General features: G+C 39.4%; 1 protein-coding gene across 5 annotated transcripts in view; it reads left to right on the top strand.

The window, feature by feature from the left end:
* The window catches only part of LOC111584654 (protein EFR3 homolog B), a 39,171-nt gene extending 25,508 nt beyond the window's left edge, over positions 1–13,663 (top strand). For all 5 annotated transcript variants that reach the window (XM_055015847.1, XM_035940803.2, XM_023293844.3 and 2 more), the window contains 16 exons: positions 1,061–1,139; positions 1,603–1,738; positions 2,966–3,127; positions 3,331–3,442; positions 3,607–3,658; positions 6,279–6,451; positions 6,543–6,618; positions 6,879–7,040; positions 7,851–7,982; positions 8,097–8,164; positions 8,304–8,431; positions 8,559–8,650; positions 9,546–9,594; positions 10,871–10,977; positions 11,069–11,118; positions 11,227–13,663. In XM_055015847.1, the coding sequence (XP_054871822.1) occupies positions 1,061–1,139; positions 1,603–1,738; positions 2,966–3,127; positions 3,331–3,442; positions 3,607–3,658; positions 6,279–6,451; positions 6,543–6,618; positions 6,879–7,040; positions 7,851–7,982; positions 8,097–8,164; positions 8,304–8,431; positions 8,559–8,650; positions 9,546–9,594; positions 10,871–10,977; positions 11,069–11,118; positions 11,227–11,332 (1,684 nt within the window). In that variant the 3' untranslated portion in view covers positions 11,333–13,663. The remainder of the gene's footprint in view (positions 1–1,060; positions 1,140–1,602; positions 1,739–2,965; positions 3,128–3,330; positions 3,443–3,606; positions 3,659–6,278; positions 6,452–6,542; positions 6,619–6,878; positions 7,041–7,850; positions 7,983–8,096; positions 8,165–8,303; positions 8,432–8,558; positions 8,651–9,545; positions 9,595–10,870; positions 10,978–11,068; positions 11,119–11,226) is intronic.
* Positions 13,664–17,934: the final 4,271 nt, after the last annotated feature.

A 17,934-nucleotide genomic window follows, 5' to 3' on the forward strand; every position in this document is an offset into this window, starting at 1 on the left:
GAATCTGGTTCTCTGTGAGTTGTTTGTTTCTTCTCCTCTATCTCCTTATTTAAATCAGTCCACCGTTACTGTTGCTTTGGTAATGTAGTATTTTATCTGCCTCAGCCTTTTCCCTTCACTGCATGTGCCTGTGTGCATCTACCTCTCTTAGTTCTATTATCTGTCCATCTATCTTTTCTCCCCTTTGGCTTAATTTCCTGCATCTCAGCTAGAGTTTGTGCTTATTCCTGCCTTTTTTCTGAGTAAAGATGGTGGAGGTGGTAGCTAAAATGCTCAGTGGAAGCTCAGTGAGGTAACGAATATGCTGAATGATACAGCAGATAGAATTTGTCAATCAGCGCTGATGTTTCAGGTGATTCTTCTACATTTAAGCTTCAAAAATATGTTGATTTTTTTATAACTACTCAATGTACTAAGAGGCAAATTCTCCAGCCAGTAATGTATGTTTTCTGGAAAACATTTTAAAAATACATGGGTAGTTTCAGCAACTTCTAAATCTGTAATGCCTTTGTTGATTTATTTCTTCTCACCATTTCCCTGTGCAGTCATATCTTAACTGTATTTCTCGTTTGAACGTCCTTGATCCATCCATTTTAAATTTTCCTTTTAATTCATCTCAGTAGTCATGTGCTGTGTGAGACCAGGTCCTGCCCATCCGTCACTGTCTCAGGTTCTGTCCGTTTTGTGCTTTAGTAATTTATCTCACTCTATCCTCGGCCCACTTTCTTTACCTACTTCTCAACCAGCTGTTCAGTCGTACTGACCTTGATTAGGTTTGTGGAATGTTGCAGTCCTGATCATTGGCATTGATTGGGCTTTTTTGGCCATGTTGTTGCACTTTTCACTACTTTCGATTGATAGAAATGCTCAGAAGTCTGTAGATATTGTTAGTAGACTGTTAATACTGCAGCAAGATTATTTTTTTGTCTTATAAGTAACTCTTCTTCGTTCTCATATCATTCGTAAATGCAAAAAGACTCGATGCCTCTCTCCTCCTGGTGCTGTATAATGACATCGTCTGTATCCTCACTGCCTCCCCCCTTCTCTCTGCGTTCTCCAGGCACTTAGATAACCACTCTCTATGGGAGGGAAAGACCTTCGCTGTGCGGTGCTTCAAAATCATCATGTACTCCATCCAGGTCAGTGATACAGCGTCTGCATATTCACGGCAACCTCTCCTCACCCCCTTTTCTCTCTCTTTCACTCTCCTTATCTCCAGATGCAAATGCAGTCCTCAGACATTATGTGTAATTTACATAGCACCATGTTTAAGTGGTTGCTACACATCGTAGGGATGCAGAGTACAAACATGCTCCAATATTCATGGAGCTCCCACTGATTTACTGCCAAATATAGTTCAGAAAATTAGAGATGCTTCCACTTTACTTCCAGCACGGAGCGTCCTCCTCACAGCTGTGGTGGATTTTGGTCTTAAATGAAAAATGCAAGTCAGTGAAGTGCTTTATCTCCAACCTCTGGTGTTAGCTCCCTGGTGGAATGGCTCACTATAATTATCAAATTCTTACCACTTTTTTCTCTCTCTGTTTTACTTGTTTTGTTGGTCTGGTTTCACTCAGTCATTCCTCCTCTGCTTATTTCCAGTCCCAACACTCTCACTTGGTAATCCAGCAACTTCTCGGCCACCTGGACGCTAACAGCAAGAACTCGGCCACAGTGCGAGCTGGGATAGTGGAAGTCTTGCTGGAAGCAGCTGCCATTGCTGCCAGTGGCTCTGTAGGTGAGTTATAGGAACACAAGGAGTCAAGATTCAAGACCTTCATACAATTATACACAGTGTTAAGCATAGTGAAATGTATTGAGCACCTGTCTATATTGAAACAATAATAATAAGAAAAATAAAGAATAAAAACACACGATAGGAAGGAAGGGAGGAAGGAAGAAAGGAGCAAAATAAATAAATCAAAGGGTCAAATGGTGCAAAATAAATATACGTTACTGTTCAAAAGTTTGGATCACTTAGAAATATCCTTATTTTTGAAAGAAAAACATTTTTTTTGCAACGAAGATGACATTAAATGAATCAAAAATCTAGTGTGGACATTGTTAATGTGGTAAATGACTATTGTAGCTGGAAACAGCTGATTTTTAATGGAATATCTCCATAGAGGTACAGAGGAACATTTCCAGCAACCATCACTCCTGTGTTCTAATGCTACATTGTGTTAGCTAATGGTGTTGAAAGGCTCATTGATGATTAGAAAACCCTTGTGCAGTTATGTTAGTACATGGATAAAAGTGGGAGTTTTCATGGAAAACATGAAATTGTCTGGATGACCCCAAACTATTGAACGGTAGTGTTTATATACAAGGCAAAAAGTGAATAGGATATTGAACAGAATTTGCAGGTTTGATTGTCTTTTGAGTCTATTGTTTCAGGTTGAGCAGGCGGACAGCCTGTGGGAAGAATCTCCTCCTCATCCTGTCTGTGTTTGCCTTCAGGAAGTGCTAATCAGGGGTGGGTGGGCTCACTCACAATCTTCCTGGCCTTTAACCTGCATCGTTTGCTGTAAATGTCCTGCAGGTTGGGGAGGGTGGTTCTGATGGTGTGGACCCCCTCCTCAGGGCCAAGAAGTCCTGCTGGGTGCTGCTGCCCATCCAGGTGGTGATACTCCCAGCCATATCACTCCCAATGGTGCAGCTGTAAAAGTTCCTGAGCCCCTTGAGAGGGAGCTTAAAGTCCCTCAGGCATCTAAGGTAGTAGAGATGGTGTGGAGCTTTCTTCACCAGGGTGTTGATGTGACAGGACCATGTCAGGTCCTACGTGATGTTAACACCCAGGTACTGGAAGCTCTCCACTCTCTCCACCTCCGTCCCGCTGATCCTGAGTGGGTGCTATGCCCTCTGCTGCTGTTGCTGGGAAATTGTAAACGGTTTCAGACAGAATGCATCAGAAGAGTTTATTTGGAGTGAAATGATCTCTGGATTGTTCTCCGTGTGTTTGCAGGTCCTACGGTGTTGGAGGTGTTCAACACACTGCTGCGGCAGCTCCGTCTGAGTGTAGACTACGAGTTGACCGGCTCATACGACGGCAGCACCAACATCGGAACCAAAATCATCAAAGCTCACGAGGAGAGACAGCTGCAGGAGGCAGTCATTAGAACCATTGGTGAGTCTGAGCAGCGTGTGTGTTTAGTGTTTTGATCTTTGTGTGAGAGTGAGGGAGTGTGTAGGAGGGTGGCTAGGTGCTAATGTTCACCTTAACTGTGTCTATGTGCTTTTATGCTTGTGATTTATTTATTTCTTCTTTCACATGTCTTTTTTTCGCCTTCTTTTATCTATCTGATCCCGTTCTGTTTGTCTGTCTTTCAGGCTCATTTGCCAACACTCTACCGACCTACCAGAGGTCAGAGGTCATGCTCTTCATCATGGGGAAGATCCCAGTCCCTGGAGTGCACCTGGCTCTGCCCTCCACAGGCTCTGGGTACATCACTCACAAATCTCCCACCATCCACAAACAAGCTGTTACGATTACACAGCCTTGTCCTAGGACAGCTATACATGCATTTAGCTGGTGTCACAGTTTGTAAACAAATTGGTGGGTTTAAGGACACATTTGAATCTTAGTTTGTTGTTTTACTTTCCCAGGCCTGAAGGCACCAGGATGATTCAGATTATGTTACTCAAGTCTTTGGTTCAGGTAAGTTTTAATTTCTGTTTGAATTCAAAAATGTTCCCACAAAGAGCTGATTTCCTTTTTAATACATACAAATATGAAGTAAAACAAACAGCAATGAAAAACAAAAAAGGCAGGGACCAAGACAGGCACAGATGGTGAGAATGAGAAAGCGAGAGTGTCACCATCCGTCACTGTCTTACTCCAGCAGTGGGGATGATATAATACAGTGGAGTTTATGTACAAATGTTTATCTTCATGCTGCAAGAGGAGGCTCAATCAGTAATACCAGTGCAGTCCGTCAGGATGACACTTCATTTCTCAATAGCTGTACTCGATCAAACTTTATCGCACCATATCGGTCATAGAAAAAATATTTTTGTGCATACTGTATTTTTTTTGGCAGTGCTCTGGCAGTCGTGGAATTTTTTCATATTTTCATCTCTCTGGATGGCTTCACATGTGTTCTTTCCATCCGCTGAGGAATGTTTATGCAGCGCGGCTATTTTTCTAGTGATGTAATTTCTTTATCAATTGTATATAATTGCTTATGAAAGTAGTCATCCATCTACATTACCAATGTGGGGCCAAGAGCAGTCAGACATGAGGCTCACTGAAGTTCTAAGGTAGTGTTAGTTTATACCGACCCTGCTTTAGCACAACACAACTGACAAATGCATCAAGAAGGACAGATTTACCACCATTTCATTTTTGACAGCACAGACCTGTTAACTGGAAACGAATCCAGGTGACGACGGCATGAAGCTGCTTCGAATATTTACAGTAGTGTGCAGACGTGTCTTGATGCCAAACAGCAGCCACTTTGCAGAATCTAAAATATGGAAAACATTTCACTTTGTTTATACCGTCTTGCCACTGTATAATTCCATTAGTGTTATTTTGCAGTTTTGATGTCTTCTGTTTTGTTTGTAACCTGTGAAAACCCCACAGAATTGCAAAGAAATGCACAATAGACAACAGTAAAATTCAATTTTTTAAGTTCAGTCATAGAATAAGACCAGAGTTAGTCAGTGAGAGCTAATCTGACCTGGTGTTTGTCACTTTCACCAGCATCAGTAACGACCAGCGCTGCCTAAAAGTGGGAAGCTGCCACCTGAATGTTTTGCACATTGATTTTTTTTTTTTTTTAAATAATAAAAGCATCACTCACATTGTGGTGTAGCAAAATTATTTGTCACATTTGCACAATAGAATTTTCACTTCAGGGTGTGAACAAAATGTGTTTAAAAATGATTTGCAACTCACCCAACAGACAGACCACAAATGCAGCAGAGCTCAGTTCAGCTTGATTCCTCTTGGCATGCAGAAACATTTTAAAACATACAAAAGTTTGGGGTCACCCAGACAATTTCATGTTTTCCATGAAAACTCACTTTTATTCATGTGCTAACATAACTGCACAAGGGTTTTCTAATCATCAATTAGCCTTTCAACATGTTTATCTCATCTTAACCACAGGAACATACTGGACATACCAAATAATAGAAAAATAAATGAAAATTAAAAATCAGAAAAACCTCTACAAACCTTTTAAAATTATGAAAGAGAGATTAAAAAAAGCATCAATTAGACCAAAAAAGGACCAAAAACTCACAATAAACGACCAAATAGTTTTTTTATAAGTCAGAGGCAAAGAGATTGAAAAATAGCAAATACAGATAAAATGACAAAAAATGCAACCACAAACAACATATATATATGTGTGTGTGTGTGTGTGTGTGTGTGTGTGTGTGTGTGTGTGTGTGTATATATATATATATTTTTTTTATTTATTTATTTATTTTTTGCTCATGTATCTATGTTTATCAAAATCACCTTCCTGTTGCTTAAATATTACCATTAAACTCATTTCTTTTTGCAGCCACATGTGGAGAACTCTGTCTTTTAAAGTTCTGAAGTAGAAAGATAAACTCTAAAAAGCCTCCAATCAGCATTAATGATGTCCTTTCAGACAGACTTCTTGAAGATTAGTCATGGAAAATAAATTCTTCTTTTTGCATCAAGCAGCAAAAAAAAGTTGTAGCCTAACTGCACATCTTCCTTTATTTAATGTGCATCAATGCAAGATCACCCCTTTATCCTCATTTTCTTTCATTTAAGTGTGTAAATGTATTTATTTGAATGTTTTTCATTGCTGAGTTAGCATTAAAACTACCTGTACACCTTAATAAACAAGCAAAAGTGGCTAAATTCTGATTTAACCTTCATTATTATCACTCTAAAATTTCACTACCGTTCAAAAGTTTGGGGTCACTGAGACAATTCCATGCTTTCCATGAAAACTCCCACTTTTATCCATGTGCTAACATAACTGCACAAGGGTTTTCTAATCATCAATGAGCCTTTCAACACCATTAGCTAACACAATGTAGCATTAGAACACAGGAGTGATGGTTGCTGGAAATGTTCCTCTGTACCTCTATGGAGATATTCCATTAAAAATCAGCTGTTTACAGCTACAATAGTCATTTACCACATTGACAATGTCTACACTGGATTTCTCATTCATTTAATATTATCTTCATTGAAAAAAACTGCTTGTCTTTCAACAATAAGAACATTTCTTAGTCGCCTAAGACTTTTGAACGGTAGTGTACATGAGTTTTGGTCGTCAATCTCGTAGGTGACGGCAGGTTTCCAGACTACCAACATGCTGACGGCGCTGCCCAGCTCTTTCTTGGAACCACTACTGTCCTTCTCTCTAACTGAGGATCCAGAGGTTCGACTGCTGGTGCTCCAGATTCTTCTCAGTCTCATTGACAGACACGACAACAGGCCCAAGTTCTCCAACATAAGGTGCGTGGTCGTGTGTGCAGGAACCTGGTCGGGCTGAAGTTGTCGTGTTTTGGAACTTCACGTTAACAGCTTTGGCCTTCTTTCTGTGTAGCATCATTTCCGACATCTCTGTGCTGAAACTCAAAGTCGACAAGTGCTCCAGACAGGACAATTTATTCATGAAAAAGGTACACATTTGTCTACAGTTTCTCCTACTTTACAGATGCTCTCATACACATAATTAAACAGATAGTCATTTACAAAACAACAATTGGCTTGCTTGTGCAAACTAATGTAGCGTTTAGTTTGTGCAACATTATGTAAATTTAAATCCTCATTAAGCTGTTTTTACTTTGCACAAATTAATCTTGAAAGTTGCAGTGTAACCACACTCTAGAGTCCCCCGTCTGTCACTCATCATTGTTCTCCCTGCACATCATCCACTCAGCATGGCCAGCAGCTGTACCGGCACATCTACTTGGGCTGTAAGGAGCAGAGCAGCGGGCGGCAGCACTACGAGACCCTCTTTGCTCTGTTGGGGCTTCTCAGCGTGGAGCTGGCCAACGAAGAGGTGGTGGTGGACCTCATTCGCCTGGCACTTGCCTTGCAGGTACGAAAGCACACGCCTGTAATCATGAGTCATTTTATTATTTAGTTCAGATATCAAATATCGCCTTACTCCCCAGCTGCTGTTATCTAATGCTGTTAATACCCCGTTCAGGCAGTATTGTTAAATTTGATTTTACTCGTTTATTAGCCATGTAATAAATAAAATTTGACTAGTCACAGCTAGAGCGTGTCGTGATTAATAGCTCGAGTAGTGTCCAAATGTTGCTCCCTCTCAGTTCACTACATAGTTCACTGTTTAGTGCTCCCTAGATAGTGATTAGGGAGTGAGAGGATGATATGGGGTCTCAAGCAAGCATAAGTTATGGCAACTGGACTAACCTCGTGTGAGTCGAAAACGTTTCACCTCTCATCCAAGAGGCTTCTTCAGTTCTGAAAGCCTGGTGGGGAGTACCAGATATTTATCCACCAGGAGGGTGGTGGCAAAAACAAGTGGACAAAGACCCGAAACCAACAGACTCGTTAGGTGTTAATGTGAGTCGTTAGCCTTTGACTTCGACTCACATTAACACCTAACGAGTCTGTTGGTTTCGGGTCTTTGTCCACTTGTTTTTGCCACCACCCTCCTGGTGGATAAATATCTGGTACTCCCCACCAGGCTTTCAGAACTGAAGAAGCCTCTTGGATGAGAGGTGAAACGTTTTCGACTCACACGAGGTTAGTCCAGTTGCCATAACTTATGCTTGCTTGAGACTTATCATGACCTGGATGACTGAGAACATCCACAGATTTATGATATGGGGTGTTTTATAGTCCAGTTATCTTTGCTTATGTCTCCCTGTATCCTGTGCAGGACCTGGCTCTGTCCACTGATGAGGGTCTGCCTGTTTTTAACCGCTGTGCTGTTCATGCCCTGGCCGCCGCCTACCTCAACCTGATCTGCCAGCTCACCACCGTCCCAGCCTTCTGCCAGCACATACACGAGGTGTGGGTCCGGGCTTCTCGGTGCAAACAGAGTGTGTCTTTGAATAATAATAATAATAATACTAATAAGAATACTTCCTGTTAATAAACTACCCCCTTTTTCTCTGCCCTTCAGGTAATTGAGGTGAGACAGAAAGAAAGTCCTTACCTTTTGCCTGAGGACGTGTTCATTGAAAATCCCAAGTACGTAAAAGTCTCATACGATACACCTTCCTCCCAAAGCACACCAGTGTTAAATCTGATATTTAAATGCAAAACGTTAGCAGTGAATTACTGCCATCTGCTTCACAAAAAAGATTCAGGGTTCTGTCTTTGTTCTCAGGCTGCCGTCTTCACTGGAGAAGGTGGAAGGGGATGTTTTGTTCCTGCAGTCGAAGATCACTGAGGTCCTGGGAGGAAGTGGTTACAACACAGACAGACTGGCTACGCCTTACGTCCCGCAGTATACCGGTGAGGAGCCCAGACCCCAATGAGCTGAGCCACTTCTCTGGAACTTTTACATGAATTTGCAAACCGTCAACATCTTCTATTTTGTTTTGGGTTTCATCAAAGAGAAATGTCTGTGCTCTTCTTCCAGATGAGGACCGTCTGTCCAAGAGGAAGAGCATCGGGGAGACGATCTCACTGCAGGTGGAAGTCGAGTCCCGAAACAGTCCAGAGAAAGAGGAGGTAAAAAAAAAAATGAAATATTTACAACTGAGTCATGTTCTAGAGCAGGGGGCACAAAAGCAAAACAACTACACACAAAAAAACACAGCAGCCTTACAACCAATATATTACTTTATAGTTGTTATGGAAATTCTGCGATGTCGAGAGAAGATTAGGAGCAGAGACAGAGACACTCTAGAGACTCAGATGGTTTAGGTGAGAATAAGGTTTACTGATATCAGGAGAAGTGATAGAACAAAGCAGCACATTGAGGTGACCATCGGCAGCATCAGTTCTGAGGATTCTCTTCAGCCTTAGGTGTATAACGAGTTGGGAGGAATGCCAGATTTAGATTTCAGCCTAACATGGGGACAGCTTTTCTGCTCAGGCACGTCAGACTAAACAATATCTAATCTTGACCAAGTCAGGGACAGCAGTTGTCTCTCTCATATACCTCCTTCTGCAGCATCTGCCTTTCTCAGGCCCACATTAGAGAGAGAGAAGGTCTGAACATTCTCACAGCCTTAGTTTAGCACAAGTGAATAGGAGGAGGGTTCAAAGGTAGAACCTGGAGGATAATTTCAGCTGCAAGGAAATATCTTAGTACGGGGAAAGAGTAATTTTTCCTTCATAATAGTAATTTAATAGAAGAAAGGAGAAAAAAGGGAACATCTCTATTTATAAGTTGTAGTACTGAATACACATTTGTTCTAGAAGAGGCAGACTCATAGGTTTTGTAATAATTATGACTACAATATGCTTTTTCTTATGATTTTTTAAAATGTTTTTGGATTTGTGGAAATCATTTCATAACCCGCTGAAGGGTCCCGACCCTCACTCTGGGAACCAGTGGTCTAGAACTTAAACAGCTCTCTATAAGGGAGATTAACCTGAGTTTTCACGTTCCGTTCTCCAGAGAACACCAGCAGAGGAGATCACATTTGAGACCCTGAAAAATGCAATCGGTGAGTTCACTTCTTCATCAGTTTGGTCTGAATCATTTATGGAGATGACGCAGGTCTCAGCGCTGTGCTTGTTTTGTGAAATTGTTAATTATGTTGCGTTAATGGGCCAACAGTGTGGGATGTCGGTTTAGGTAACTCTTTTTTGCCGTATTTGTTTATTAAAATGAGGCAGCTGAAAGCATTTTTATTGAGATCTGTAGCCTCTTAATTTTATTATTTCTTAAAATTTTATTTATTGTTTATGATGCACTGTACTTTAGCTGTTGCTCCCTTGTTTTAACTTTTTTTTTTTTTACCTTTTATCATTTTTGGGTTTTTTTTAATCCTTGTTTACTATTGTTGTAAATCACTTTGTGATTTTGTATCAGTGAAAGGTGCTATATAAATACATTTTACTTACTTATTTACTTAAAATGAACTACAGAAATGAGCTGCTAAAGCATGATTACAGGAAAAATCCACAACATTCAGGCAGTGAGGGAAGAAATATTGTACAAAATATATTTACTCAAATGTTAAATAAAAATGTTGACGTACTTACTTTAATTTTCTGCTACTTTGTGCTTTTGAATCCAGACTTTTTACTCCTCCGCATTCATTTGATCGCTCTTATCGCTAGTTATTTTGTAAATTTGGTTTCATAACTTAAAATACAGGTAACAATTAAATATTACAATTTAATAGTTTAAGATTTTCATAAGCTGCCCAGCAGAAATAAAGTAGTTAACCTCCTAAGACCAGAGCTTTGGTTGGGCTTGCATTTTAGATTTCTTGGTTTTTGTGATGAGTAGCCAATAAATATAATAATGGGATAATATCTAATATCTTATTATTATATTTATTATATTTTATTATATTTATAGTGTTGTTGTTATTTTTATTACTGTCATTATTATTATTTTTATTGTTACTATTATGAACAATATGCTCTTTTTGAGAAAAAAAAAATCATGTCCACATATGTGGATGCCAGGTCTTAGGAAGTTAAATGTTCTTTACCAGCTCCTGTATTATAATAATGAACATATTGAAGCATCTGTAATTTTAATCCAGTATTTTACATTCTATATAAGGAATATTTTAACTTTTTGCACTTGAACTCTATTTTTGATGCTCATGCTTTTGTACTTTTGCACTAGTAGACATTTAAATACATGACTTTTACTAATAACAGAGTATTTTACATGGTGGTACTTTCTCTCTGAGTACTTCATCATTGTTGTGATGAGTACTTAACCCTACATTGGCTCATAATGCTGCTTCTTTCTCCCTCTAGTGGACAGTGTTGGTATGGAGGAGCAGGAGAGGGAGCGGAGGAGACAAGTGGTGGAGAAGTTCCAGAAAGCCCCCTTCGAGGAGATAGCTGCCCACTGCGGTGCCAGGGTACAATAAACACACTCACCCTTTATTGTTTTTTTTTAATCCTCTTCCTGTATTTAATGGGGTTTTTTTTTGTGTCTTTTGTCCCCTCTAGGCCACCCTGCTGCAGAGCAAACTAAATCAGATCTTCGAAATCACAATCAGGTAAGGGCTATTTCTGGAGGTGGACGTCGACTCAGACGGCTGATGAACGTGATGGCATTGACTCACAGCGGTAACAATTGCTTTGTTTTCCTTCCTCTTGCCGTCTAGACCCCCTCCCAGCCCGTCTGGAACCATTTCATCGGGTTACGGCCAAAACCAGAGTCGATCTGTACCCATTTACGAGATGAAGTTCCCCGACCTTTGTGTGTACTGAACCACAAACTCCACGTCGACTTGATAGAACGGTTTAACCTGTAAACAAGGACAGGAAGAAGGATTTGGGAAGGACGGCGTCACTCACCTCCACTGTGGAATCCAACGACCACAGTGCATGTGGGACAAACTCAGTTGCAACTAAATAACAAGCCACTTCTCCATTTAGTTAGAGTTTTTTCCTTTTACCCTTTGCCAAAACAAGACGGGCAAATGTCAGTAAATACAGCAGTAAGACAAACCTATTTCATTCACTTCACAATAGACATCTGTAGAAACTCCACTGGCTGGATTTTCAAAGTAGAAATTGCCAAAAAAATGAGACAACTTTATTTTACTGACTTTAGAATGAAGTAAGTAACTGCCGGCACTGAAAATGTTGGGCATTCTTTTGACTTGTTTGTCCCATACTAGATCTGATCTCTAAATTAGCCTAACCAATCGTGCTTATTGGACCTTTTCTGCTTTGTTTTTTATCAACTCGATGGCCAGGAGGAGTGTATGTGAAACTGAAGCATTCTAATTTACTTGACAGTGTATTTTTGTTTGACTGATGCATAGATATGAAGTTCCTCCTTCCCACCTCTCATGTTGCTCAGCTCTTTAAACATCTGTCTTCAGCGTTTAATGCTGTACCGTAGCTTTCGTTTTGCCTTCTTAACGTTAGCCAGAAGTGCTTTCTTCTTTTTATGTCAGGCTTTTAATTCCTGCAGCTGATTTTTATTCTATTTATTGCTTTGTTTTTAACCGTTTTAACCAAAAGATGACTGCTAATCGAAGCGTTACACACATAACTACACACACTGCGCCACAATCACAAACTCCTCAAGTGTTTACTGCAATGTTTACCAGATCAGACACTACAAAATTAATTAATTGATGATGCTTTATTTTTCTCCTTCCCATATAAATGTGTATATACAGAGAAATATATAAATCTTTAAGCTGATGTACAGATTAGGGATGTTTTGTGTGTGTGTATATATACTGTATATCCTTATTTTAGACCGCCGCTGCACTGGTTGTGTCCATAGATGAGGGAGAAATTGACATATTAACCAGAAATCTTCCCTTAGTAACCAGCAACACATGAAATCAATCAGTCTAAACAGCCCACAGCAGACATTTGCATACCAAGGCCAGTAAGGTCGCACTCATGAAGTATTAATAAGCCCATCTGGTCAAACTCTCAGTAGAAGAACTGGTTGTTAGGTCATTTCCAGTTCATTCCTAGTTACAGGGTGTCAAACAGGTTTCATCCTAAACCTGTGTTGTTGCCATTTCATCCTCGGTCCTGCTGGATTTTCTGCCATATCGCTGCCGCTGCTGTTGCTGCAGCAGCTTCCGAGCATCTGTCTCAGCAAGATTCAAAAAGCCATTTTGTGCGCATGTGTGCACATACAGGTATATATATTAAAAAAAAAAAGTATAATGGCAATAATTTGGCACGAGCCTGGCTAACACGGTCCGACTGTAGGTAGCAGATCCATTTGTGCGCTTTAAAACAAAAAAAAAAAAAGAAATTGTACCTGCTGTTGTGGTGGCTGTGACGGTTCAGTTTTGTAGCGTTTTTAAGAGACCACCGCTCTTCTTCTCCTGTGCTTCTGTGGATGAACTGCATCAGACGTGACATGTATTACAGCCATCTTGTTCAATGTAGACAGCGTCCGGTTTGTCTCTGATTGTCACGTGTTGCAATCTGTTAGAGTTCTTGTTATTTTGGGGTTTTTTTTGTTGTTTTAACACCGTAGTGTCCTGTGTATGCATATTTATGTCCACACATGCCACCGTATCGGATCGTCTCTTCATGTTTACCCGTTTTTATCAGTGTGCGAGTGAGCGTCTTTGTTGCAGATGTGCGTTTTATCATCAAGACCAAACTTCTTCAGACACGGTTTACAGTTTTTCGTCCAGTGACTCTTTCCGCCATGTTGTTATTAACGAAGAACAAGCTATTTAAGAGCAATGTGCAGCTGTCTAAACCTTCCGGTGACACCTTGTAGAATTGTCTTTTGGAGCATCTTGAACTTTGGCAGTGAAGACCTGTAAATCTATCAGTCCGCGTGTAGTCATGGCATTGTGTAATGTAATGTTAACTGACGGTAATCCAAATGTACTTTTTTTGTCATTACATGTCTGGTTAATAGATCTGTTTACAATGTAGTGCTGTAGGTCAAAATCTATTCATTCTGTGAACTTTGCACTTTAAAAACTGGAAAACCTAGTGACAAAGGCAGCTTTTACATGGAGGAAATGCCTTATGCGTGTCATACCTGACTTTGCATGCTAGTGACGTTGCTGTGTTGTACAATAAATTTATCTGTAACCATGACAGACCGGACCTGGCTCTGACTTTATTTTGTAAGTGATGAACATTGTTTTCTAGTGGGGTCTCTCTATTGTTCAGGGAAGGAAACTCAAGAGACGGAAGAGATTTGACTACAAACAGATGATAGCTATTAACCTTTAGTGTGAAGTGTGAGTGAGCTGCAGTGTTTATTCTATCTCCTTATAATGTATAGTGTTCACTACTGGATTCAATGCTTGCCAATGACATGCTAATTTAAATTCTACATTTTAGCAGCATCGTTTCTCCTTCAGCTTTCAGCAGAGTATGGTATCCAAAGAGAGAAAAACATTTTGATCTTGCTGTCAACCAGTAGTTCATATTACACTACTGTTCAAAGGTTTGGGGTCACCCAGACGGGCGGATCTACTGGGGTGGCATAGGGTGGCAACTGCCATCCCTAGAAGATGCCTTGCTACCCCGGCTGCCACCCCAGTTCTGAACGATCTAATTCAAAGATATGTATATGAAAGGTTGTGGCCGCATAAAGAGCGACAGTCCAGGAAAGACGAATAACGAGTGAATCTCCGATGTCCGAGTGCTTCCGAATGCACCATGTTGACGTCACGTCCTGTACAGTCTATGCTGCTACAGGTAGGAGGCGACACGACTCACCTGAGGGGGCTGCTCTTAGACCTCACTCATGTGGATGACAGCTGGACTTCGGTGTGGCAGTAAGACACTAGTTAGACTGGGTTAGACTACATGCTAATATAACTGTTCACAATGTGTTAAATGCTAATAGTGTCTAAATTCACATAAAGTGTTTGCTTGCGAGACGAGCCACGGTTTCCAGTGAGTCTGGGCCTTGCTAATTTTTACTTCTGTAGCTAGCTAGCTAGCTAATGTTAGAGAACAGCCACAGAAGGATGGTGGGGGGTCGTCTGTGGAAGTTTTTCTTTTCTTTTTGATAATTACAACCTGTGGTTCTGACAACAGACTGGAAGTCAAAAGAAATCACACATTCACTAAGATTTTACATGACATTAACCAAACCCCCAGTTACACCAGGTTTTCATGCACTGTTTGAAAACTACATCCTGCCTGTTTAATGCTGGTTTTTATAATTTTGGTGTCAAGGTTATAATAACAAAAACACTGATGTGTTTCATCACAGTACAGTCATATCATTTAGTTTACAGCTGAAAAAACGTTTACATGTTAAGTATCTATATAAAGGTTTAAATTGTACACAACAGATTGTATCATAGTTAATAATGAAAATTATCAAAGGAAAGAACATAGTTCAGTCAGTGTGATTCTTGTAGGAGACAGTAAAGAATGAAGAGGGAGGGAACCACCAGCAGCTTTTCCCAGCCTAAAAGAAGAGAGGAAGAAGAGCATCCCAGAGAGGAGATGGAGGAGGAAGAGTTCAGAGAGAGAGAAAGAAATGAAGGCATGCAGAGCTCAGACAGCGAAAGGTAAATCAGAGACTATCTCTGGTCCAGCTGGTCCACATGCTATGAATATTGCTTTAGTATAATATATCTGAGTAAGAGGTACACCTGTCACAATAATTACCTTTTTGGACAAATTATTATCTGATGTAGTTAGTCTTTTAATTTTAAGATGATAAATAGGTCCTTTATTCTTAAGAATATCCAAATATTGGAATTATAGAATTATTGTAAGATATGTCTCAAATAAAGAGCATCAAAATATAAAACCACAAATCTAAGACAATAAATAAAATTATCTGGACTCTGACTCTGTTCTAGATGAATTAATAATGTAATCATTGTGGCAGGCTGAACATAAGCATAGATCACACAAATGCAGATTTCCCAAAACAGTGCATAAGAGAGACATTGTCTAGTCTTAATCTAATTTGTTGCTATATTTAGGAAACATTTTTAACATATCTAGCATTTGGTTTCGTCAAAGTATATAAGGTTGACTTTATTTCAGTTTAAATCTTTTCCCCTTTCTGCTAGACATATCAAATCACATATTGTGATTGGCAGCTAATAAGAACAACTCATGTTTAGGATTGGCTGACAAATACAAATGATATTTTATTTAACATACTTATTTCAGCAGTATTTGTGTCAATTTGATAACGCCTGCTGGTTGGTTTCATACAAATCCATCATTCCATTTTTGAGTAATGTTGCTAACAGACAGACAAACCAATGTCAATCATCACATAACTCTGCCAAGGCTCCGCCTCCTTGGCAGAGTGTATGTGTATATATATATATATATATATATATATATATATATATATATATATATATATATATATGCCACCCCTAAAATGTATCTGCCACCCCTTTGCCACCCTATTAATTTTTCTCTAATTCCGCCCCTGAAGATGAGGTAATTGTATCTACTTTGCCTACTGTTGGGCGGTTTAATCTACAGCGATGCATCACATTCTGTATGATAATGATGTTTCTATCATTGCAGTACTGTGACAATCGCTTATCTCCAATAAAACAGCTTTTCATGAGCTCAGAAAATCAGCCCTGAGGCCAGTTTCATGGAGACAGAACTAGAAGTCAGACTTTAATTACATTTCTAAATTTAAGTGTTGCTCAAAGCGATTGCTCAAAACATAAGTCTTAGTTAGCCTGGGAGCATTGCGGCTGACCTATTAATCTTAACATAAGACGATTTTTCTTTTTGTTAAACTCTCTAACTCACATTAGACTCATGTAAGACGCTGTAGAGTCCCACCGATTTATTAGCCATCAGCTGATTCAGGCCTGTCACAGATATATCAGTATCTGAATTTATGTTGTCTGTCTAAAGGTTAATTTTAAAAAGACGTAATGCAGATACGATAAGGTTAAGGTTAAATTGGTGTCATCACATAGTTTTCCCAGCAGAGCACGCTTTGACACCATTGTTTGTAACACTGTGAGCAGCACATGCAGCTGAGCAGTCGGTGGTGTGGAGTCAAATGGTGATTTCATGGTAAACTGCTAACAAGTATGTAAAATAAAACATTTTTATTCTCCTGTTACAACTGTGATACCACTAATGTTTATTAAACTAGTCGTCTACATTATCCAGCTAGCTAGCTACATTTGCAGCTTGTAGACTGAGTGGAAGCTAATGTGTTAGCATCCAAGCGCTATACTGTATGCCATTAATATGAGCAGCTAATGCTAATGTTGTATTTATAAACTGTTTAGCCCTACAAACTAAACAATTCCAATCACTGCCTTCACAGAAGCTAAAATTGAAAAAAAAAAAAAAAGTGGTTTTCTACCAGCTAAACGTTGATAGCGGAGGCTCTAGTCGGTGTTTCAGTAGCGAACCACAAGTTACTCTTTGTGACTCTAAATGGCGATATGTTGCATAACGTGAGTTTTGATAGGTAAGAAAAAAAAGGTTTCTGAATAGAATTAAAGCCCCAGAAATAACATTTAGGAACAAATCTGTATGCTTGAAAGCATAGAACACCTGGTTTAGTGGAGAAGATCCACAACGTTTTGCCAATGATGACCAATGTTATTGCTTATAGTGCTAAATATAGATTCATATTTTGTAATTTAGAATATAATTTATAATTACTAATATATTCTATATGATATGAAAGCTTTAACTTAAGTCAATGTCTCCTGCCTTTTTAACTTTTATGTGTAAATATGTGTTGTATGTATATATGAAGGGTTTGGAAGTAGAGTGGTCTAACCCACTTTCTGTAGTTTTTGAGATAAATGGGTTTAAAATTTTGTGTTTTCAAGAATGGTCTAACATTTGAAGCGCCACTCTATATTTGGGTTGTGGGTTAGACCATTTTCCACTAAAATCTAGGCCATAAAATATTTCAGAAATGACATAAAACTCAGTTCAGATGTTTTGTGAGTTAGACCACTCTACTTCTAACCCCCTAATTGTAAGTTGACCAATACGTCAATATCGGACTTCGTAATAATCGGCATTGTCAATCGAGTTTTGTAGTAGACAAGTCTAAAGTGTGTTTAAAAGTATTCTCAGTTTTGTTTCAGTTCATTTTCCTGCTAATCCATGAGGATTTTAAAAGGAGTTTAATTAGTTTAAGTAGTTTAAATCCTTCAGTTTATCAAAGATGCAGAATCATCGTCACATTTGGAGATCTGTCTTTTCACTGTAAAGAGAGGGTACGAAGCATCATAATCTTAAAAGTAAGAGTGAAAAGTGCAATATCTGCCCCTGAGATGAACTGCAGGAGGAGTGCTCTGTTACAAAAGATGAAAATACCGTACAGCGCTTGAGTAATTACATTCCACCGCTGGTTTTCTCTCCCTTCCATCTATCGTTAGTCC

Source organism: Amphiprion ocellaris, chromosome 12 (genome assembly GCF_022539595.1).
Source record: "Amphiprion ocellaris isolate individual 3 ecotype Okinawa chromosome 12, ASM2253959v1, whole genome shotgun sequence".
In the NCBI taxonomy this organism is placed as follows: Eukaryota; Metazoa; Chordata; class Actinopteri; family Pomacentridae; genus Amphiprion; species Amphiprion ocellaris.